This window comes from Mesoplodon bidens, assembly GCF_964165515.1.
Source record: "Mesoplodon bidens genome assembly, chromosome: 15".
NCBI lineage: Eukaryota > Metazoa > Chordata > Mammalia > Artiodactyla > Ziphiidae > Mesoplodon > Mesoplodon bidens.
In genome coordinates this window covers 52675926-52699393 of record NC_138171.1, presented here as the reverse complement: position 1 = coordinate 52699393, position 23468 = coordinate 52675926, and the positions used below count along the sequence as shown (strand labels likewise).

Sequence of the window (23468 nt, the reverse complement as noted above, 5' to 3'; positions counted from 1 at the left end):
ATTCACTATAGGGGACCCTAGGAAATGTAAAGGGGAAGAGGCTGTTTGGGGGACAGCGCAAATGTCCCGTAAGGCATGAGACAGCCCAACCCAACAAAGAATTATTATCTCTCCTCAAATGCCAGTGGTCCCTGTTGAGAAACACTGCTTGAGAAGGGTGGGGGGGAAATGTGTGAAATATTAATCTGTACCAAAACCGTCTGAAAGGTTACTCGGATAACAATAGAAGCTGTTCTTTCCTTGCATGGTTTAGCTTAGGGCTTGCCTTAGTCCATTTGGGCTACTATAACAAAATACCACAGACTTGAGTGGCTTATAAATAACAGAAATTTATTTCTCATGGTTCTGGGGGCTAGAAAGTGCAGCAGATCTGGTGTCTGGTGAGGACTTGCTTCTGGTTCATAGAGCACTGTCTTCTCCCTGTGTCCTCACTTGGCAGAAGGATAAGGGAGGTCTCTGGGGTCTGTATTATAAGGGCACTAACCTCATTCATGAGGGCTGCACCCTCATGACTGAATCACCTCCCAAAGGCCCCACCTCCCAATACCATCACCTTGGGGATTAGATTTTCAACGTATGATTCTGGGGGGCACACAAACATTCACACCATAGCAGGGGTTAAAAGCCCTCATTTTAGTGGCTGACAAATGGAGATTTGAATCCCAATTCCACAGTGTATTAACAGGCCCCAGGTCACATAACCACTCTGAGTCTTGACTTCCTTATCTGTAAAATGGGAATAATTAGAATACCTCCCTCATAGGTCTGCCGTAAGAAGTAAATGAGATAATACCTGTTTAAAAACACTCTGCCCGGGCCTGGCACACAGTAGTAGCTGTTCATCATAATAGCGCTTTCATCCTTGATGTGTGGGAAAAGTAACATCAGCAGGATGGACAAGAGCTTGCAGGCCTCAGCACAGTGCTTTTGCTGGGTAGCCGGCAAAGTGACTGGGACCCAGTGAATTGCGGCGAAATGCACCATACGCCATCAATATTTATCCCACTGGTTTCCATTTATTGAGCAGTACATCATTAGAATATCCCAGGGCTCTTGACAATAAAATCAATAAGACGGTTCAGCCATGGGCTGTGGTTTAATAACTCCAGACTTGAATGAGGGGGGAAAAAAAATCAATGAGCAGGAAAATTTCCTGAGTGCTTGATCAGGAGCGGAGGGAGACATTTCTCAGAGCGGGAGAAAAATAACGAGTGAGGCAGCCTTGGGTCTCCAGCGGAGCGGGAGGCTGTGAGCATGTGAGGTGGCACCCAGAGATGTATCTGGGTAAAACTCTTTCCACCTTGAGAGATGCAGGTTTTAAGAGGAGGTTGAAAGGAAAAGAAGGTACAAAATGTGGTCCTCAACCCTGACTGCATGTTGGATCACTTGGGGAGCTTTAAAAACTCGCCAATACTGGCACCCACCAAAGTAGTTAAATTATTATTTCTTGGGGTGGGACCAAGGCATGGGTTTTGCTTTTTGTTTTGTTCTTTTACAACGTTCAGGTCATTCTAATGGGCAGAGGTGAGCATCAGTAGCCTGGGCTAGTGGTTTCAAACGTCAGCTTGCATGAGAATCACCTGGAGGGCTTGTTAAAACACAGATTGCTGGTCCCCACCCCAGAATTTCTGATTCACAAGGAGTGGGGTAGGGCCTGAGATTCTGCCTTTCTAGCAAGATCCCAGATGATGCTGATGCTGCGGACCAGAGACCACATTTTGAAAACTTCTGTTCTACAGCAGTGCTTTCCACCAAGAGTGATTTGGCCCCTCCTCCCAGGGGGCATTTGTCAATGAATGGAGACATTTTTGCTTTTTCACAAGTGGGAGGATACTGCTGGTATCTAGTGAGTAAAGACCAGTGATGTGACTTAAACGTCTTACAGTGCATAGGACGGCGCTCATCTCCCACTGCAAAGAATTATCTGGTACCAAATATCAATCATGCCCAGACTGCAAAACCCCATTCTAAAGTAGACAGAGGTTTAGAAGCCATTCAGGGAATATGATGCTTTGGGTCCAGATGAGCTTGGCAGTGGGAGCCTGAGTGGAGACAGAGATGCCCAGATTCTTGCTAGGAGCATGCATGGAGCATGGTATCTGAAGCCATGTCAGTTTGTTTCTGTTTCTTAATCTCTTCTTCACCTCCTGGCTCTGTGACCTTGGGTGAGTTCCTCACCCTCTCTGAGCCTGGGCCAATTATCCGTAAATGGGGATAATTTCTATATGCAGCATTGCTATGAGAGGTAAGAAGTCTGTGCAAAACACTTTATAAGTATTAAATGCTCAACATATTGGAGTGCAAGTCAAAAGGACAGTGTTTCTCAGCAGACCCCTGTGTCTGTCTCTCTGTCTGTCTGTCTGTCTGTCTCTCTCTGTGTGGCAGGAAGGTGGCCTCCCAGTGGCTACTCCAGAAAACTCCCAACGAAACCCTCCTGGGCCTCTGAAGCCTGGAAGGCAAATGTTATCTGGACCTACAAGTCCTTCCATGAAATACGAGGCTGCTTGGGTATCAGTCTGTACCTGGCCTTCACCTGCCCTCATTTGTTTAGCAAACTCAGCACATCCTAGTTGAAAAGCAAGTTTGTGGAGTCTAATTAACATTCTCCAAACTCCCTTCACACTCTCTCACCTTCACGATTTTGCCAAATCCCTATTTGCCATTATGCCCTATTATTTGCATAATGTTTTCATTGCAATAGACTCACTTTCATCTTTACTTAAGTCAATTGTATTTTGAAAGTCATTTTGCATCACTGCCAGAAGTGGAGATCTCTCTCTCCCTTGCCATAGAGACAGCAACCATGCAAAAGAATCGGTGAAATCACAACAGTGGTCTTCAGTGCCCATGGTTACTTCTCTTTTCTGCCGGAGACACCAATACTGTGGGCAGATCTCCCCTTGTTGGGAGAGGAAGTTCAGTCCCCTTGCTGTTGAGGAAATGTTTGCATTGATCTGAGACTCCCTTGGTGGGCTGGCTAATCAGAAAGGCTGGATGAGAATTGAAAAGGGAACCCTTTCCCACTCTGACTTAGTGCCATTCAATGTCCTGTGTGTGGGCTATGTAAATCCTCCCTTGGGAAGAACACCAGCTCTGAAGTCCTTATGGTCAGGTCCTGCCTCCCCACCCCCACCCCACCCAGCTGTGTGGACAATTACAAGTTTCACTGCATTGGGCAAGGGTTCCAGAGTCACCCCGCATGGGCTCAACAGCTGGCTTCTCCACTGTCGAGCTGCGTGACCATAGTTTGCCTGTGTTATAGCTTTTAGTCCTTACAGCATCCCTTGGAGGTGAGCACTCTTTGACAGATGAGGAAACAAAGGCACACAGCAGCCAAATGACCTGTGAGTAAGTGGTGGGTTCAGGATGCAGACCCAGGCTGAGCCCCTACATGGGATGGCTGAGTTCAGTAGTGCAGGATGGGCTCCTCAAAAAATAACTTAATAAAAATAAAGTTACCATATGATCCAGCAATGCCACTTCTGGGTATATACCCAAAAGAATTGAAAGCAGGGTCTCAAAGAGATATCTGAACACCTATGTTCATAGTAGCTTTATTCACAAGAGCCAAAAGTTGGAAGCAACCCGGCTGTTCACTGACAGATGAATGGATAAACAAAATGTGGTACATACACAGAGTGGAATATCATTCAGCCTTAAAAAGGAAGGAAATTCTGCCATGTGCTACAACATTTTGCTACATGAAAGAAGCCAGTTGCAAAAAGAACAAATATTATATGATTCCACTTATGTGAGCACCTAGAGGAGTCATAGAGACAGGAGTAGAATACTGGGTGCCAGGGGATGGGGCACGGGAACGGGAGTTAGTGTTTACTGGGTATAGAATTTCAGTTTTGCAAGACAAAAAGGTTGGTGGTGACGGTTGCACGACCACGTGAAGGTACTTAACACTACTGAACTGTATGCTCAAAAATGATTAAAAAGGTAAATTTTATTTTATGTTATGTGTATTTTACCACAGATTTTTTTTAAAAAGAAGAAATTCAGGGCTTCCCTGGTGGCTCAGTGGTTGAGAGTCCGCCTGCTGATGCAGGGGACACGGGTTTGTGCCCCGGTCTGGGAGGGTCCCACGTGCCGCGGAGCGGCTAGGCCCGTGAGCCATGGCCGCTGAGCCTGAGCGACCAGAGCCTGTGCTCCGCAACGGGAGAGGCCACAGCAGTGAGAGGCCCGTGTACCGCAAAAAAAAAGAAAAAAGAAAGCCCACCTGATGTGATATATACAAGGGAGTATCACTCAGCCTCGAGAGAGAAGGAAACCCTGCCATTGCGACCACATGGATGGAACTTGAGGACATGATGCTAAGTGACCTAAGCCAGAGAAAGACGAACACTGTGATATCACTTATATGTGGACTCTTAAAAAAAAAGTTAGACTTTTGGAAATAGAGTAGAGAAGTGGTCACCAGGGGCTGGGGCGTGGAGGAAAGAGGAGAGGCTGGCAAAGGATACAAGCTCTCAGCAATCAGATGAATAAGGTCTGAGGATCTAATGTGACTGTATCATGGTGACCATAGCTGATAGCACTGTGTTGTACAATCGAAATTTGCTGAGAGAGTAGAACTTAAACGTTCTCACCCCCAAAGTACATAATAAACAAACAAATAAGTGAGGTGGTGGATGTGCTAACTAACCAGATGGGGAGAATCATTTCACAACGTGTAGTATATCAGATCACCCCAATGTACAACTTGAATTATCTTACAACCTTATATGTCAATTATACCTCAATAATAATAAATTATACCTCAATAAACCTGAAAAAGGGAGGGAGGGAGGAAGAAACGAAGTGAATTACCAAAAACCAACCCTGTCTCAAGGGAGGACAGTTTTCTATTCAGTGACGCTAACTCCATGATTGGGCTAGAATCCCAGACTATGGGAATGTTATCTACTCATCTGCTAGAATAAAGCATGGGTTTGTCTCTGAGCCGACACTCTACAGAGAGGGTAACTCGTCAGTTACTCAGGGCCTCTCAGCCTCAGAGTCCTCCATGGTGAGATGGGGGTAATAATCACGGTGCCTGCCTCGTAGGCCTTAGGAAAATTAAGTAATGAAATCATGTATGCTTAGGGCTCAATATGCCTCAGACATCATTATTTTTCTAGAAGAGTCTTCAGGACCAAGGAAGGGAAATGACTCGCCTAGGGCCCCACGGCTGACTCACAGCAGAAGCAGGATTTGGACCCAGACTTGTGGCCCTTGGTGTGCTGCCCAGTGAGAGAAAGTCCCCTCGGCCGAAGTCTGACAAAACCTGGAGCCTGTCAGGCTTTCCCCTCAAATGACATGAGCCCCACTCCGTGCGGTGTGCCTGGTGGGCAAAGGTGAGCCATCCACAAGCACAAATCACCCCACCGCCAGCAGGGCCAGGGATGGATCACTCATCCCTCTTTATTTTTTAAAAAATTTTATTGTATTTTGGAAGAACACTTAGCATGAGCTCTACCCTCTTAGCATGGTTTTAAGTGCACAATACAGTGCCGTTGGCTACAGACGCAGTGCTGTACTCAGGTTCTCTAGAGCTGGTTCATCTGCCTTTTGCCTGAAACTTTTTGCCCATTGATGATAACTCCTCATCTCCCCAACCCTTCAGCCCCTAGCCACCATCTTTCCGCTCTTCGAGTCTATGAATTAGACCATGGAAGATAGCTCATGTGAGTGGGATCACACAGGATTTGTCTTTCTGGGACTGGTTTATTTCGCTCAGCGCGTGTCCTCAGCGTTCATCCTGGTGGGAACGCAAAATGGAGTAGCCTTGATGGAAAAACAGTATGGAGGCTCCTCGACATATTAAAAATAGAACTACCGGGCTTCCCTGGTGGTGCAGTGGTTGAGAGTCCGCCTGCCGATGCAGGAGACGCGGGTTCGTGCCCCGGTCCGGAAGGATCCCACATGCCGCGGAGCGGCTGGCCCCGTGGGCCATGGCCGCTGGGCCTGCGCGTCCGGAGCCTGTGCTCCGCAACGGGAGAGGCCACAGCAGTGAGAGGCCCGCGTACCGCAAAAAAAAAAAAAAAAAAAAAGTAATCCATTTTACAAAATGCAGTTAACACAGCAAAGTATAAAGAAGAAATGAAAACCATCATGCCACCACCTGACCCTCTGTTAATATTTGGGTCCATGTCTTTTAAATTGTTATGGTTTGCATTATAGGACTTCTCTTTTGCTTAATATATTATAGACAATGTTCTGTATCAACAAGTATTACTAAGACCTTTGGGTCGACTCGCATTTTGGACCATTACACACACTATTGAGGTGGAGGCCCCAGAACCTTTGCACTTGCTATGCCAGCTGCCCAGAATCCTCCTCCATCCATGATAATTGCATGACTCACTCCCTCAGTTCACTCGTTCAAGCTTGTTCAAGTGTATCCATGTCACATCAGCCTACATTTGGCCACCATAGCCAAATAAACCCCACCCTGACCATGCTTAAATTTTTTTCTTCACAACTTATGTCACTGTTTGCAATCGTATTCTCTATTTGCTTACTTTTTTAGTGGCTTTCTATCCCACTAGCCTAAGCAGCGTTTGGGAAAGGACTCTGTTGTGTCCACTGACAGGACCGGAACTGTGCCTGGCACAGAGGAGATGCCGCATGAGTAACTAAATGAACAAAGAACATCCTATACACAGAGATGGGCATATTTGCCTTCTCCTTCCCCCAGGATAGATTTTTAGGCATGGAGTTACGGGGTCAAGGGGACTGCATATTGAACACTGTATACTTTTGCCACATCACAGCCAAGCTGTGCCAGCTGCCACTCCCTCCAGCAGGGTGGGAGAGAGCCCATCCCCAGTTCCCACCCTGCTGGGAATCTCACCTCCTGGTGCAGGAGGCCGGGTGCTTTTCAGGAGCACAGTCCCAGAAACGGTGGGTCAGGTGGAGGAGGCCCACCCCCAGGGGGGTCTCTCTGCCTGGTCTACGGGGTGTTTTCTTGTCCTCTCCGGCGACCCCGTGTCTGAGCAGCTTGCCAGAAAGGGCGATGCAGGAGCCGGGGGTGTGGAGCAACAATAGGATGCTGGTTACTGGCAGCTGGCAAAGGGCACCATGAACCTCGGCCCCTTTGAACAGTACCCCACCCTGCTGCAACTCGGGGCAGAGAACTCGCACATTCACTCTCCTGTTTATTCGATAAAACCCATCAGGGTCCAACCATGTGCCAGAATGGGGAACGTTGCCATTGTGGTCGTGGAGCCAGCCTGAGACTCTCCCACCAGTTTGATGGGTCCTCGGCAAGGCACTTCGCCCCTCTGAGCCTCACGTTCTTCCTCTACCTCTGGGCTCATAAGTGGACAGGGCTGGTCAGGGCACAGGCGAGGGGCAGGTGTGTAAAGGATGGAGGTAGACTGGGGGGCAGGGGGAGAGGAGCAGGCAGCGTCTCAGGCCTGGAGGCACTGTTTGATTCTGAGATTCTGGAACTTTCGTTGGCCTTTGCTTTTCAGGATAGCTGCAGTGCTCTGAGGTCGAGTGGATCCAGCTTTTACAGCGTGGCTCCCCTCTGCCTAAGCTGTCTCAGTGTGTGTGTCTGGTTATGTGTGTTTGTCTCCATTTATGTCTGTGTGTCTGTCTTTACCCGCGTTTCTGTGTGGGTCTCTCTACATGCGTGGTCCCCCGTATGTGTGGGAGGGGAAGGTCCTCCTGTCTGTTTGCAGGTCTCTCTCTGCGTTTCTCTCGATGTGTGTGGCCTCTCTGTATCCCTCCCCCGATCCCCACCCCTCATCCCCATCTCCATCTCTCTATCTCCTTTCTGTAGATATTTTTGTCTTTCTCACCCACCCTTATTCCCAAAATAGCAGTGCTCCAGAAGAACTCTGGGTTTTTGTTCTCCCTTGTCTTTACTCTCCCCAGACCAACCGTCTGACCCAAGGATGGCTTTATACTATTTACGCCCGGGAGCCTCTGCTGCTGGTGTGTCAGTGTTTGATTTCCCAGTTCTCCTTCCCCTTCTCCAGAAGGGAAGCATCCATGTCTGCGTCTGTCTGTCTGTGAATCTGCTCTGCTTTCTAAAAACCCTAAAGAGAAGTTACAAAAGGCGTTTCTCGGGCTTCCCTGGTGACGCAGTGGTTGAGAGTCCGCCTGCCGTTGCAGGGGACACGGGTTCATGCCCCGGTCCGGGAAGATCCCACATGCCGCAGAGCGGCTGGCCCCGTGAGCCATGGCCACTGGGCCTGCGCGTCTGGAGCCTGTGCTCCGTGACGGGAGAGGCCACAGCGGTGAGAGGCCCGCTTACCGCAAAAAAAAAAAAAAGGCGTTTTCATCGTCAACACCCAAGTCCCCTTAGACACCAGCGACCTTCACTCCCCATCCTGCTCTCCGATGCAGCAGAGTGGGGTGGTAGGAGTGGGGCTGGATTGGGGCCCCTACTCCCACCTCTGTCTGCACTCTCTGCGTGACCCGGGGAAACGTGCTGACCTCTCTGAGTCTCGAGTATGATAGAGAATTCCTCCTGGAGCTAAGTAATGACCCACACAGAGCCCCCCGGACCGGCACTCAGATGACGTCAGCTCCTCTGGACCAGAGCAGCCAGTCTTCTCCGGAATGCATTCATTCACTCACTCATTCAACAACATGGCGAGAGACATCCAGGGCTGGAGAGTGTGGCTGTTCCCAAAGGCCTCATAAACCTCACTTGCTGGGAACTCCAGATCATTGTTACCCAGAGACCTTAGGGCAGGGATGAGCAGTATTATCTGAGTGCCACCGGGAACTCCTACAGAGTGGACTTCCTGTGAAGCATAGTGTCCACATTTAAACCTCTGAAAAATCACCCAGTGAAATCCAGGTAGAAAAAAGTGACACAAGTAGCCATTGTTTTTAAGCATCCCTCCCTTTGTTTGATAAAGAGTCTCCAAGGGAGGTGGAGAGAGGTTACAGCCAGCCCTGCGATAATTACGCTGCCTTTGGGCTGTGGCTGTGGGAAAGAGAATGTAAGCTTTTCTCATTTGTCATTATCTTTTTCCTTTGGATTCTCACATTCCTTAATCCATTCATAATCCATTTGTGAAAACAGGCTCACATCCCATGTGCCTTTGTGCTCAAGACTTTGTCCAGGACTGGCAAGTGGGAGGGTTTAAAGATTCTGGGTGGTTGGATGGATGGATGAATAGGTGGTTGTGTGAGTGTTTAAAGGGACGTGATCCTTCCAGGCACACCTCTCGTACGACCACCAGGAAGGCCCAGTGTATTTGCAAGTGGTTTGGAGAGAAGATTAGAGGGTGGTTAGGATAACCCTCTGCTTGCTCCCCAGTTTGTCTTCAACCAGAGCCAAGATGGTAATTATCCCCAGGATCGCAGCTACTGATTGAACAGTCAAGGAGCCAAAGATAGTGGGATATCAGGAGAGCGTGGGGAAATGGGCTCAGGAGCTTTGGGCTAAACTCTCTGAGGTCTCCTCTGTCCCTGCAGGCAGATTGTTCACTCTTTCCCCACCCTCCAAGAGCACACTTCTATCATAAAACAATTGAGCATTGTCTTCTGTTTTTCCCACTTGGCTGAGAGTCCTCAAAGGCAAGGATTTTTTCCCTCAATTTTATTTTTCTAGTACTTAGCACAGTATGTGGCATGTAGCATAGGCTAAGTTAATATTGCGTGGATCACTGAGTTGATCGTTAGATGTTTGGAAGAGTGGATGCATGGATGATTTGCTTAGAGGATGATGGGTGAGTGGATGGATGAATGGTTGGGTTTTTGAGGGGAATAGGGGATAGGCCATTGAATGCTTTGCTAGGTGGGTAGTTAAATGGTTTGTTGGATGGGTGGTTGAATTTGGATGGATGGATGGATGCATGGATGGATGGATTCATGGATGGATGGATGCATGGATGGATGCATGGATGGATGGATGCATGGATGGATGCATGGATGGATGGAGGGTGGATGAAAACATGTAACCTTATTGGCCACCTAGAGTCAGCCTCCCACACGATACAGGAATCCACCTTGCAATGCCTCTGACTTCCTCAAGTACATGCCAATCTACCTGCAATAACTAATTTACAAGATATTTCATTAACTAAGAAGAATTGTTATAAATATTTCCAAAGTCTGGGTATGGTAATGTAGTGTGTATTAGTGGTTAAGCACGTAGGCTTTGGAAACAGACCTGGGTTTGAATCTCAGCTTAACTTAATTAAAGCAGTGTGACCTTGAACAAATAAATCCCTTGGCCTCTCTAAGCTGTGGTTTCCTCATTTGCAAAACGGAGATAATGGCCCTACCTTTCAGGGTTGCTATAAGGATTAAATGAAATAATGGTAAGGACTGCTGAATGCTCAAGAAGAGATACTGTAATCGTTATGATACCAAAATGTACCCACCTGTAACTTTTATTTTCACCAAAAACCAGATGTGTGCCAGATATTGTTATAGTGTTATGTATCCAATGACAAACATTCTGATATAGTCCCTCATCTTTTGGCGTTTATGTTCTAGTAGGGGGTTCAGACAATAAACAAGGAAACAATTTCAGATGGTGTTAAATGCTATGCAGAAAATCGAAATAGGCCGAGGTGAAAGAGAGTGATGTCGTTGGTGGGAGCCGGATGGCCTTACTGTGACCTGTGAACTAGTGACAAGAAGATGTAGGCATACAAAGATCTAGGGAGAGTGTGTCCCAGGTGTCAGGAATGGCCAGTGGAAAGGTCCCAAGGCAGAGACGAGCTTGCTCAAGGAAAAGATAAAAGGCCAAGGGGCGAGGTAGATGGTAGGAGCCATCAAGGCACAGGGGTGTGCAGTCATATCTGCAGGAAGCAGGTCCCGCAGGCCATGGACACAATACACGCTAATCTCAATCCGTCCTCTGGGACAACATAGAAGGAGCCTCGCTCATTTGGTGGCCATTCAGCTTCCCAGTGGCAGCTGACAGGCTCCCAATCTCCTGACCTCCAGGCTAAACAGTCCTAGTTCTCAGCTTTCCCAGTTGACATTCGGAGACACCTGCAGCTGCTACCCTGACAAGGTTCTGAGTCCCACAAACCTAGAACCCACAAGAAATCAGGTTAAACCCAAAGGAAATTCGGCTCAGGAAAACCAGGATATTTCTAGTTGGGACTGTAATGAACTGAACCAGGAAGCTGTGTTCCTCCCTGAAACCTTGCCCCTGGAGCATTTGCAAGGGAAGAAAAGGAGAAAAGGTGTCTTTGAGGCTGCTTCCAGGATAAAAGATGTCTGGAATCATTTATTCAGGAGCATCTGGTATAGGTTCTGGGCTTTCAGAGAAAAATAAGCTCTGACCGTGGCTGATCCCCACCTGGGCTGATCCAGGAGCTCAAGTGGATTCATGAGGACCTAGACCCCCTCCATCACTCAGCAGTGCTTCCCTCTGTGTTGGCTTTCCTCTCCATGTGGGGACAAAAGGGCTCAGCACCTGCCAGTTTCATGGATTTCAAACCTCTCTCATCTAGTAGTTGCAACCAAAGTCCAGAATTCTGTCTTCTTGGCTAAACAGCTTGGTTAGGGCTGAACCATACCTACTGTGGCCAGAGAGAGGCAGTGTCCTGATTAACCAAGCCTCATCCCTGTGGCCACCCCTGAAACTGACAATGGAGAGAGACCCTCTCCTTCCACACAGACTGAGAATTGAGGAGGGGGATGATGCCCCCCAAAATATCAGATGGTAAATTTCCCAATATGCAAGATGGATAACTTCTAGGGATATGCTATACAACATTGTGCTCATAATCCACAGTACTATCCTGTCCACTTAAAAATGTGTTAAGGGCTTCCCTGGTGGCGCAGTGGTTGAGAGTCTGCCTGCCGATGCAGGAAACATGGGTTCGTGCCCCGGTCCAGGAAGATCCCACATGCCGCGGAGCGGCTGGGCCCGTGAGCCATGGCTGCTGAGTCTGCGCGTCCGGAGCCTGTGCTCTGCAACGGGAGAGGCCACAACAGTGAGAGGCCCATGTACCGCAAAAAAAAAAAAAACACAATGTGTTAAGAGGGTAGATCTCATGTTATCTGTTCTTGCTACAATTTTTTTTAAATGGATGCTGTTAGGAGGAGAAGGGAGAGTGTATTCTGGACAGGCAAAAACAGCAAGTGTATCTTGCGTTTCCCAACTTGAAATTAACTGCTCCTTCCTCTGTGATTCAGAAATACACCTCTTACATCTCTCATCTCCTCCTGCCTTGTTCAGTAGTTTAATATGTGTACACATGTCTCCGTCCGTTGTTTTCAGCTCCCTGGGGATGGAAACCATGTCTTCGGGTCCTCAGGGTTCCTACTCCTGTTGTACCAGGACAGCGTAAGAGTCCAGGACTTGCTTCGTTCAGTTGAATCAGGTTTCAGGGCCCAATATGACTCCTGTGCCCCTCAAATAGTTTCCGGGAGGAAGCATCAGAGAAACTCCCCCCGAGGACGACCGAGCTTACCCCGCCTCTGTGGTTTCTCGGGTTTTCCCAGGCAAAGCCAGCAAGAACGTTCAGTGGGATGAGGATTCGGTGGAGTACATGCCGGCCAACCGGGTCAGAATCGCCTTCGTCCTAGTGGTCCACGGCCGCGCCTCTCGGCAGCTGCAGCGCATGTTCAAGGCCATCTACCACAAAGACCACTTCTACTACATCCACGTGGACAAGGTGAGGACCACCCTTTCTCTGCAGGTCTGTCTGCCTCTCTCCAAGCTGACCTCCCTTTCAGGGAAGGCTTGCAGGCTGAACAGCTGCTTCCCCCCAGAGCATTTGGTCTTGAAGTGCCGTGCGTGTGTGTGTGTGTGCGTGCGTGTGTGTGTGTGTTGGTTTCAAAGTTCCCAGCTGTGACTTTAGACTTTCTCCATAAACACTGTCACTCGTACCTCTTTTCCTCACTGTCCCACTGCCCGATGCAGTGCCTGTCGCTCTGTGAAGATAACTAACCCAGGGGTGGGCACACTGTCTGTAAATGGCCAGACAGCAAGTATTTCAGGCTTTGTGGGCCATACGCTCTGTCGCAGCTACTCAGCTCTGGCATTGTAGCATGAAAGCAGCCATAACAAACATACATAAATGAATGTGTGTGACTGTGTTTCAATAAAACTTTACAAAAAAGCTGCAGCCAGCTTGCTGACCCCTGAGCACCTTGTTCCAGAGGTTTCTGTTGGTCTGCTGACATGACATGATTTTGTCTTTGGTCAAGAAGGCAAAGGGGATGCCTATCCAAAAAGTTTGCTTCTAGCAGGCCTGCGAGAGGGTAATGGAGAAATTCCACCTCTTGAAATACTCATCAGGTCTAGATGCAGCTATATTTCTTAGCTTGTTAACCTCAGACCATATGTATCCATCTTGTAGAAAAATGCAGACTCCCAGGCACCCGCCTACACCTAGTGAACCAGTGACTTAGAGGTGGGGCCAGGGAATCTGCATTTCAGATAGCTAAAGTAGTATTTTAAAAATAATGAAGCTCGAATAGCAATGCAGAAAGACACCCCAGGCCTGAATCAGTTACTTGGCAAAGTTCAGAAGCCCTGTCAACTAGAAGGGAAGGGACAGAGAGGGGGCAAGGGACAGGTCTTGGTGTTTTCTGCGCTGCTGACTGTCACCCTTTCTCTCCTGGGAAAAGCGCTCTAATTACCTGCATCGCCAAGTGCTCCAGTTCGCCAGGCAGTACAGCAACGTCCGCGTCACCCCCTGGAGGATGGCCACCATCTGGGGGGGAGCCAGCCTGCTGTCCACGTACCTGCAGAGCATGCGGGACCTCCTGGAGATGACCGACTGGCCCTGGGACTTCTTCATCAACCTCAGCGCAGCTGACTACCCCATCAGGTAAGGCGGCCCCGGCCCCAGGCCAGCCTGCTCTGAAGTCCTGCTTCCCCTGTCACAGCTGGGAAGCCAGAGGCAGAAGCAGCCTGCCCCCTGTCTGGAGAAGCCTTTCTGCCTCTGTGAGACGCTTATGCACTGTCTCCATGAAATCTCTCTGCACAGGGTCCACCCTGAGCCTGAGAGTCATGTGAGCATTCGCTCATTCAGTCACTCGTTCAACAGAGATTTCTTAAGTACATGGGTGAGTTAGAACATTCTCCCTCCACCTTCCAAATAAGGACCGCATTCAGAACTATCCCAGAATGCAGAGTGCAGCTGCTAGCATGGCAGGCACTCCCTTCAAGGGTCTAGGGTCTCACTCTCCCACCTCCGGACCTCCTGTGGAGGCCTCAGAGTTCATCTCAGCCTCTGTCAGGTGGAGACACTTGGCCAGAGATCTCAAGGGCCGGTGGGCCAGCCCATGGCCCTTCCCCAAAGAATCTCATCAGGTCTCAGTGCTGCCCCCCAGAGGCCCTCTGTTGATTTGCAAGTTGAAGCTGTAACAGCGGCACTTAGCCAGGTCACCTCGGCCAGGATGTCAGGATTTCTAGCATTTTGTATGCAGGGGGATGAGTGCTCAGGCTTCCATCTGATGGCTTAAGGTTTGACTCTGAGTTCTGCCACCTTACCAGAGGGTGACCCTTGGCAAGTAAATTCAGTCTTTGTGAAATCAGGTTATAACAATAGAACCGAGCCGAGTTTGGGCACTTACAAAGCTCAGTAAATGTCAACTGTTAATTCCCAAGCTGTCTCCAAGGCTGCACCTCATAATCTCCAAGAAAGATCCAGAAATCCTTTCTCAGACCGTGTGCCCCACCCCTTTGGGGGTTCAGAGAAGGGAGTCGTCATATTTTTAGCTTTAATGCTTCAGTTGTCTCGACATCTCTGTCAGTCTGTCTCTCCTCTGCCCCCCATGGGCCCTCATTCCCATGCGCCCCACCCCAGGCTCTTCTGGCCACTCACGTTGCCAGCCTCGTGGCCAGAGGCACTTCACGCATCAGGCACTGCTGCTTCCTCTTGCTGTTGTTTTCGTAAAATCGCCCCACACAGAAACATATGAATTTTGCAGATGAATGGTTTTATCCTGGGCAACTCTGATAAGCTTTCACTTCCCATCTGCCGCTCCATCTGTAGCTTCCAAAACCATGACTTCTCCCCTCCCAGGAAGGATGAGCAAACTTAGGAGCCTTCTCGAAGGGGCATGAGTGCCCAAGTCAGTAGCTTCTACAAGGCTCTGAAAACCTGGGGAGATATCCAAGGGCAGAGGCCACCTGTCGTGGCTGCTCTGAGCTGTTTGTGATTTGACATCGCCTGCCTGGTCTGCTGCCTAGTTCTGACTGCTGGCCAGACTTATTGTTCTTCACTGGCCAGTAGCCTCGATGAGACTCTGGACACAGACAGCATGGCTGAAGAATCTGCCACCACCGACCGGCCGTGTGAATTGGTACAATCAGCTTCAGCCTTCTGCATCTCAGCGTCAGCACCTAAAAGGGGGCACAATATCAGTACCTATTTCATAGGGCAGTTAGGAGGATTAGAGGAAATGTTGCATGTCAAGGGCTTAACACAGTGCCTGACACAGAAAGTGCTCGTTAAATGCAGGCTGTTATATTATAGTGGTGGAGTAGCGTGGACCCCGTGGACTGGACTTCACCATCAACTGAGTTGCTTTCCTTTTTCCCTTCACTCGTGAGAAGACCAGGAAAATATTTCTTGAACCCACATCTCTTTCAAAAGTGGGAAAATCAAAGTTAGGCTTGAAGGCTAAAATGTTTCAAGAGAAGCAGGATAGAACCAACTCATCTATGAATGGGAAGACTATTCTCATGTTTGGAATATGCAAGTGAAGTGTGTTTAAAGAATCCAGGTCTTAGGGGCTTCCCTGGTGGCGCAGTGGTTGAGAGTCCGCCTGCCGATGCAGGGGACGAGGGTTCGTGACCCGGTCCAGGAAGATCCCACATGCTGCGGAGCGGCTGGGCCCGTGAGCCATGGCTGCTGAGCCTGCGCATCTAGAGCCTGTGCTCCGCAACGGGAGAGGCCACAACAGTGAGAGGCCCATGTACCGCAAAAAAAAAAAAAAAATCCAGGTCTTCCCCCTTCGCCGTTGATGTGGCCGCCTGGCCCACGTAGGCTCTGGTTGGAGATGTTTACCTATCCAGCGTGTGAATGAAAATGGATGTTTTCAAGCACTGAGACCCTGCTAGATCTGGAATCCTCAAAGGACATGACGGTTTTATTCAATATGTTCTATGTACTGAGTAAGGCTGGACACTGCGCTAGCTTCTTCGGTTAGATGGGCCACAGGAAGGGATGAAACCCTAAAGTATTGTGCCGTTGGTCTGTGTGGTTTGGGCCACTAGCAACAGAGCCCGCACAGTCTATCACTGGGCTCTGTGTCCCGGAGCAAATCAGATGCAAAGGCCGAGTGTGTCCATGGCCCCTCTGGGGCTCACATTCTGTCTGTGGTGTATGTGTGCATGCGTGGGTGCATGCATGCATGTGTGTAGGTGTGTGCGAGCATATGGTAGGGGAAAACAGTATTTCAGTTCTTCAAGCTAAACCCAGGATCTACTAATTCTGCCTCTTGGGGATCCACAGCAACAAGGGCTAACCTAGCGGGACCTACCGTGTGGCTATTTAAGCTACACTTGACCTAGACCCAAACCTCTCTCTTGACATACCACCAGGGACCCAGAGCAGGAGCCTGAGAGGTTTTCTGCGGCTCCTCAGCAGGAAAGGCCAGCTCGTACAGACAGGAAGCAGGTGTCTCGGCTTCTCTGCAACGTCCCCAAGACCAGTGTCTCCATGGCACTGATCAAACAAGACTAGCGCCCAGATCCAGCAGCTGTTTCCTGTGTACCTACTGTGTGTCCGCCCCTCTGCTGGGACCTTTAACACGTATGTGTCTTAATCCTCATCCCTTAAAGCATGACTTCCGGTGTGTAAAAATGTTTAGAGGTTAGTATTCAAACAGAACTTCTAGTGAACCTTGCAGGAAACTTAAGCCCTTGATAATATTCGGCACAGAGCCTAGTCGCCCTGGGATCTGGGCAGAGGACTCAGGCATCCGTGCACAGTTGATCCCCTGCTTTTCATTCCTCTAGTCAGTTCAGTGATTCTCGAGTGGGTCAAGGAAATCCTGTTGTTAACAGCAAATGCAACCACAGCAAATGCCATTTACAGCACTTAGTACATCCCTGGCCTGATTCTAAGTGCTATCCATGGTCCTGACGGCAATTCCATGAAGTACATACATACTTTGGGGATCCCATTTTTCAGATGAAGAAACTGAGGCACAAAGATGTTAAGGAACTTGACCACAAGGATACAGCCAGTGATCATTTTTTTTAAATTGAGGTAAAATTCACTTAACATTAAATTAAGCATTTTAAAGTGCTCAATCCAGTGGCTTTTCGTACACACACAATGCTGTGCGACCTAGAACCTCCATCTAGTTCCAAAACAATTTCATCCCCCCAAGAGGAAACTCCATCCCTCCCCATTCACCTCCCCCCATGAGCCCCTGTCAATCTCTAATCTGCCTCTCTGGATTTGCCTACTCTGTATGTTTCATATCAATGAAATTGTACAGTGTGTGATGTTTTGTGACTGGCTTCTTTCACTTAGGATAATACTTTCATGGTTTACCCACATTGTAGTATGTGCCAGTATTTCATTCTTTTTTATGGCTGAATACATTTCCATTGTGTGGCTATACCACGATTTGTTTGCCCATTCATCAGGTGGTAGAGCCGGGATTCTTAAGAGCTCCCCAAAAGCCGTGTCTTTTGGCCAGCCTGGATTGTGCCGTATGTCCTGAGGTGAGGACCTCATCAGGTTTAAGAAGATGCAGCTCCATCACGTGGGACTCTGCACAGCATTGGTACTTAGAGACTTTTTTTTTTTTTTCTGTACGCGGGCCTCTCACCGCTGTGGCCTCTCCCGTTGCGGAGCACAGGCTCCAGACGCGCAGGCTCAGCGGCCATGGCTCACGGACCCAGCCGCTCCGCGGCATGTGGGATCTTCCCGGACCAGGGCACGAACCCGTGTCCCCTGCATCGGCAGGCGGACTCTCAACCACTGCGCCACCAGGGAAGCCCGGTACTTAGGGACTTTTGTTGACTGATCTCTGATGATGCTGGGGTCGGGGTAGGGGTGCTGATCTGATGCACCCCCGTCCACAGAAGCCTGGTGACCTTTCCCACTCAGCCTGGCCCACCTCTGCCTAGTTCTAGCAGAAAAGTTTCCAGTGATTCCGGTTGGCTGAGGCAGATTTGAGGTTGAAGATGGACAGATGGAGGCTTAGAGTCAGAGCTCGAAGCTTCCCTTTTTCCCTTCCTCCTTCTTTCACCATCCAAGCCCCTTCTGAAGGCAGCCTGGGGGTGTCCTGGGGAGGAAAGAGCTCAGGCCTGCCTGTGAGGCCAGCTGAAAATGGTCTTGCGGATGAGATCAGGAAACAGGTCTCCTCTGACTTCACTCAATCATGCAACAGATAATTATTGAGCACCTACTATGTGCCAGACACTGTGCTGGGTACCAGGTGTTCAACGGGAAAGAAGAACATGGTCAGTCCCTGCCCTCAACCTAGTGGTCAAGGGTGCAGACTTAAGCCAGACCAACTGAGCTTGAATCCCAACTCTTCTGTTTACTAGCTGTGTGAAAGTGAACTTGAGAAAAATCGCTTAATATCTCTGGGCCTCAGCTACGTCATCTGTAAAATGGGTACAATAACAGCACCACCCCATACGGTTGTTAGAGGATGAAATGAGTTAACGTATGTAATGTGTTTAGCACATGGTAAGCACTGTCTGTGTGACAGCCATTGTTATTGATGGAAGAAGACAGACGTTAACCAGAATGATCACACGAGTGAACACGTGGTCACAAAGTGAGGCAAGTGTTCTGAAAGGAAGGAAGGATATAAGAGCACTTAGCTAGCAAAGCTCACCTGGACCAGGGAGCCTGGGGTGGCCTCCCTGAGGAGGCAGCACGTGAACTGAGGTGTGCGAGATGGGTTGGGCTTAGGTAGCGGAAGTATGCAGGATGATCCTGGGGTAGTGTTCCAGGAAAGGGGATGGCATGGACAAAGGCCTGGTGGGAGGAGGGATGCTGGCATGCCTGAGGAGCTAAAAGAAGGCTGACCTGGCTGAAACACAGCGAGCCAGGGGTTACCTTACTACCAGGGAGGATGGTCCAGCCAGTTCCTGCAGGGACTCTTGATCACCTATCCAGTGGTTGAATCCTTAGCCCATGAGCTGTGTGGTTTCAGCGTGAAGTAACCTTATTTACAATGTAGAGGGGTCACTTTGGCTACTGTGAGACAAGAGTGGGGAGGGGACGGAGCGGGAAAGGGGAGGCCAGTGAGGAAGGATGGGGGCTGCAGCTGCTGTCCTGGAACCACATTCAGGGAGCCCCCTCCTCCCTAAACCTCCCGGCGGAGGCCGGAGCCCTGTAAACCGTCGGGAGCTTCCTGAATCTAAGCAGCAGCTCAGCCTTTGAGGCACAGAGCCAGGCCGCCTCCTGTGTGGCGCTCAGGCCCCCCATCTGCACGGAACAGCCCCATTCTCAGGAGACCCGTAGAGCAGGGCTGACGCAGAGGACCCAGGACGCCCAGGGGCCTGAGGCCAGAGTTTTAGAAGAGGACTGAGTGTGAGGCAGGAGGGGACAGCAGGAGGGGACAGCTAAGGCCTGAGAAAGAAGGTGGCTCGAGACCCCTCTTTGTTCTTTTGGTTTTAATTGTGATAAAACATGCGTAACATAAAATTTACCATCTTAACCATTTTTAAATGTACAGTTCAGTGGTTAAGTACATTTACATTGTTATGCAACCAAGCTCCAGAACTCTTTTTATCTTGCAAAACTGAAACTCCACACCCATTAAACAAAACTCCCATCGCCCCTCCCCCAGGCCCTGGCAACCAGCATTCTATTTTCTGTTTCTGTGAATTTGACTGCTTTAGGTACCTCACGGAAGTGGAATCAGACAGTATTTGTCTTTTTGTGGCTGGTTTATTTCACTTACCATGTCAGGGTTCGTTGATGTTGTAGCAGGTGTCACAATCTCCTTCCTTTCTAAGAGTGAATAAATCTCCCCTGTATGTATAGACTCCATTTTGCTTACCCATTCATCCATCACTGATGGACACTTGGGTTGCTTCTACCTTACGGCTATGGTAGATAATGCTGCTATGAACATGGGTGTATGAATATCTCTTCACCTCCCTGCTTTCAGTTCTTTAGGGTATATGCCCAGAAGTAGAATTACTAGATCATATGGTAGTTCTATTTTTAGTTTTTGAGGAACCTCCGTACTGTTTCCCTTTAGTGGCTGTACCAGTTTACATCCCCACAAGCAGTGCACAAGGGTTCCAATTTCTCTACATCCTTGCCAACGTATTTTTCTTTTCCTTCTTTCTTTTTTTTTTTTTGATAGTAGTCATCCTAATGGGTGCGAGGCATTTCTTATTCTTTTTAAGGAACATAAACTCCCAAAACAAGGGCCCTGGAACCCTTGGAAGCTTTGAGTAGCTGGTACAACTCTCAGTAGACCCATGAGGTTAGCTACAGGCTGTTGTCTCCCCACAGGATCATACCCCTCAAATGATTAATCTAGAACTTCTTCCCAGCCCACATCAGTCCCCCTTCTCATTCGCCATCCTTCTGAATAAGACCACCTGTTCACCAGCAGCTGGAAACCTGTGTGCCTTCCATCTCACCACTCCATGGGGGCCTGCGTATTCTCATTCTAACCCTGACATCTTTCTCATGTGTGTGTTTCCACCTATGATTGCTCTATCTCGGCCCAATTCAGACCCTCATTGCTTCACACCTGGGCCTTCAGAGTTCCCCAAGAGGACATAGTCTGAGCCAGACTCTGAAAACAGGCTAGAGCTTCTCCAGGGCCGTTTGGAAAAGCAGTGGCCACTACCCTCTCTGTGAGCAGCTTGCAGGATATAATCATTTATTTACTCAAGCAAGTGTGCAGTTCACTTACTGACTGGGTGTTGAGCCAGGCTGAGTGCCAGGGACTGTGCTAGGGACTGGGAGATGCAGCAGAGGAACGGACTCGCTCATTCACTGAGGGGGTTTACAATCTATGGGAGAAATGGTGATGACGTCAGTAAAGTCATGTCAGGGCTCCGTGATGGGGAATAAGAAGGGGGTCCTACTTTAAGGAGCATGGTCAGGGAAGATGAGATGCTTTTAAAGAGTGCTGTTTAAGCCAACTCCTGAAATGGGGCCCACTGTGCAAAAGAGGGAGTGGAGGTACCAGGTGAAGGGGAACAGCACATGCAAAGGCCCTGAGGCAGGGAAGAGCCCAGCGCGTCCAGGAACTAAAGAGAAGAGCAGTAGGTGGAGCAGGGTGATGGAGGCAGGGGGTGGAGCACGGTGAGTTTGGAGAAACACACAAGCCCTGTGACTCCTGCTTCTGCCCACCTGCCTTTGCTCTCCGTGCCCTTAGCCTGTGTTGTGGGTTCCTCAGGCTGCTGTACGAAATGACCACCAACTGGGTGTCTTAAAACAACAGAAATTTATTCTCTCACAGTTCTGGAGGCTCAAAGTCTGAAATCAAGGTTTCTGCAGGCCCATGTTTCCTCTACTGGCTCTAAGGGGAAACGTTTCCTGCCTCTTCCTAGTTTCTGGTGGTCGCCGTCAACCCTTGGTGTTCCTTGCCTTGTAGATGCATCACTTCAATCTCTACCCCCATCTTCATTTGGCCTTCTTTCCTATATGTCTGTCTCTCTTCTCACGACCTTTTTATAAGGACACCAGTCATTGGAGTTAGGGCCCACCCTAATCATCTTAACTAATTACATCTACAAAAATCCTATTTCCAAATAAGGTCACCTTCTGAAGTTCCGAGTGGATATGAATTTGGGGAGGGGGGACACCCTTAAACCCGGTACAGCCTCCCTCCGCCCCTTGCTGGGCCAAGTGTGGGATGCAGTTGCCCTGCGAGAGGGGACGGTGCTATCCTGGGTCTCCAGCAGCATCTGGGGTGGGCATTGCTGGGAGCCCCCTCTGAAGGCAGCTCTTGCAAGGAACCCATCCTCTCAGCTCTGTGTGGGGATGGAGCTGACGTCCTCCAGTTCCTTCATTCAATAATCATTTCCCGAACACCTACCAACCTCCGGGCCCTGGGGGACAGCAGACAGCAGGACAGACAGGGTCCCTGCCACAGGGAGCACGGCATCCCGTGACATGGTTCTCAATGAGGGAAAATCAGAGTTCTGTGTGATTCCTGGAAATTTCCTCTAAAACACCTTTCAAGTATCAGGTTCTTTAAAATAATAGGACTCCAACCCAGACCAGTTGAGTGTAAATTCCTTACGGGAAACAAGAATCTATCTCTTTTTTAAAGCTCCCCAGGTGATTGAATACACAGAGAGAGTTGCAGATCATTGGTCTGGGGGAGACATAGACATTCATCCCTTAATTACAGTAATAAATAGCAAGGTGAGTGCTAGGGTGGAAAATCTGTTAGCCTCAGTACTTCGTGGGACGTCCTATTTGGGAGCCCGACACCAGATCTCTGGGTGCGACCATCCTTCTTGTTGGCTGCTTTCTCAGAATCCAGCCACTTTTATTCTTTGAGTGATCAGAGATGCACATCCTCTTTCCTGAGACCCCAAAACCCAGGTGGGCACCATCCAAGGAAAGCTCCGCCCAGATAATGTGTGAGTCGGAAAGGGTGTTATCCGCTCAGGCTGTTGGTCACGAGGGAACTGGAAAAACATGCCAGTAATTATGCCGTTACAGTTTTGTTTGCATCGAGTAGCAAAATAATCATTTCCTCAGCCCTGTTATTTTTCAACCTGACGGGTTGCACTCCTGCCTTTGCAGAAACTCAGTTTGCTTTCCCCTTGCTGGCTCTTCTGGGTCTCCTGAGCTGTACTTTCGGTTGGACAGCTCTTCAAGCTTTCTGGAGGGGAGGACTGACCCAGAGCATCCCCTGGACAGAGGGAGGCTGGAGTTCTCATGGGACACAGATGAAAAGCACCGAGACTCCTCAGAAAGTCAAGGTAGAACACTGTGTTGGCTAAAGTAGGTAAGGAAGGACATCCTGGGAGGACGTAGGGAGTCCACATAATCAGTGCAGAAGGTGGCAGAACACAAGGCAAGAATGACATGACTTTTTTCACCCAAGGGATACCGCCATTTGGCTTAAATACTTCCCAGCCATATTGTATGTTTGCTGGCTGTTTGTTTGTTTTCCCTTCTTTCGTTACTGAGAAAAGTTCAGTCCTGGGGAAAGGAGGCGGATGGTTTTATCTTGAGTCACGTGTCCTGGCTTTGGCCAGCAGGGCGGAGCACTTCAGTCATTCCTTCCTTCCTTCATCCATCGCATGCTTAGTGAGACCCTACTGGATGCCAGGCAGTGCTTTAGACCTGCGCTGTCCAGTAGAACTTACTGTGCTGATGTCCAAGTGCAGTAGCCACCAGCCACATGTGGCTGTTGGGAGCTTGAAATGTGCTTTGTGGGACCGAGGAACCAAATCTTCAGTGTGATTTGATTTTAATTTAAATGTAAACAAATAACATATTAAGCACCACAGTCGTTGATGCTCGAGCTGGAGTAGTAAACAAAATGATTTAAAAAACTCCTGCCCGGGCTTCCCTGGTGGCGCAGTGGTTGGGAGCCCGCCTGCCGATGCAGGGGACACGGGTTCGTGCCCC

The 23468-nt window shown here is 49.2% G+C and overlaps 1 protein-coding gene across 1 annotated transcript in view; it reads left to right on the top strand.

Moving 5' to 3' along the window:
• The window catches only part of XYLT1 (xylosyltransferase 1), a 302348-nt gene that overhangs the window by 211873 nt on the left and 67007 nt on the right, over positions 1–23468 (top strand). Inside the window, exons 4-5 of the mRNA XM_081255416.1 lie at positions 12421–12593; positions 13552–13754. Of these exons, the coding sequence (XP_081111542.1) occupies positions 12421–12593; positions 13552–13754 (376 nt within the window). The remainder of the gene's footprint in view (positions 1–12420; positions 12594–13551; positions 13755–23468) is intronic.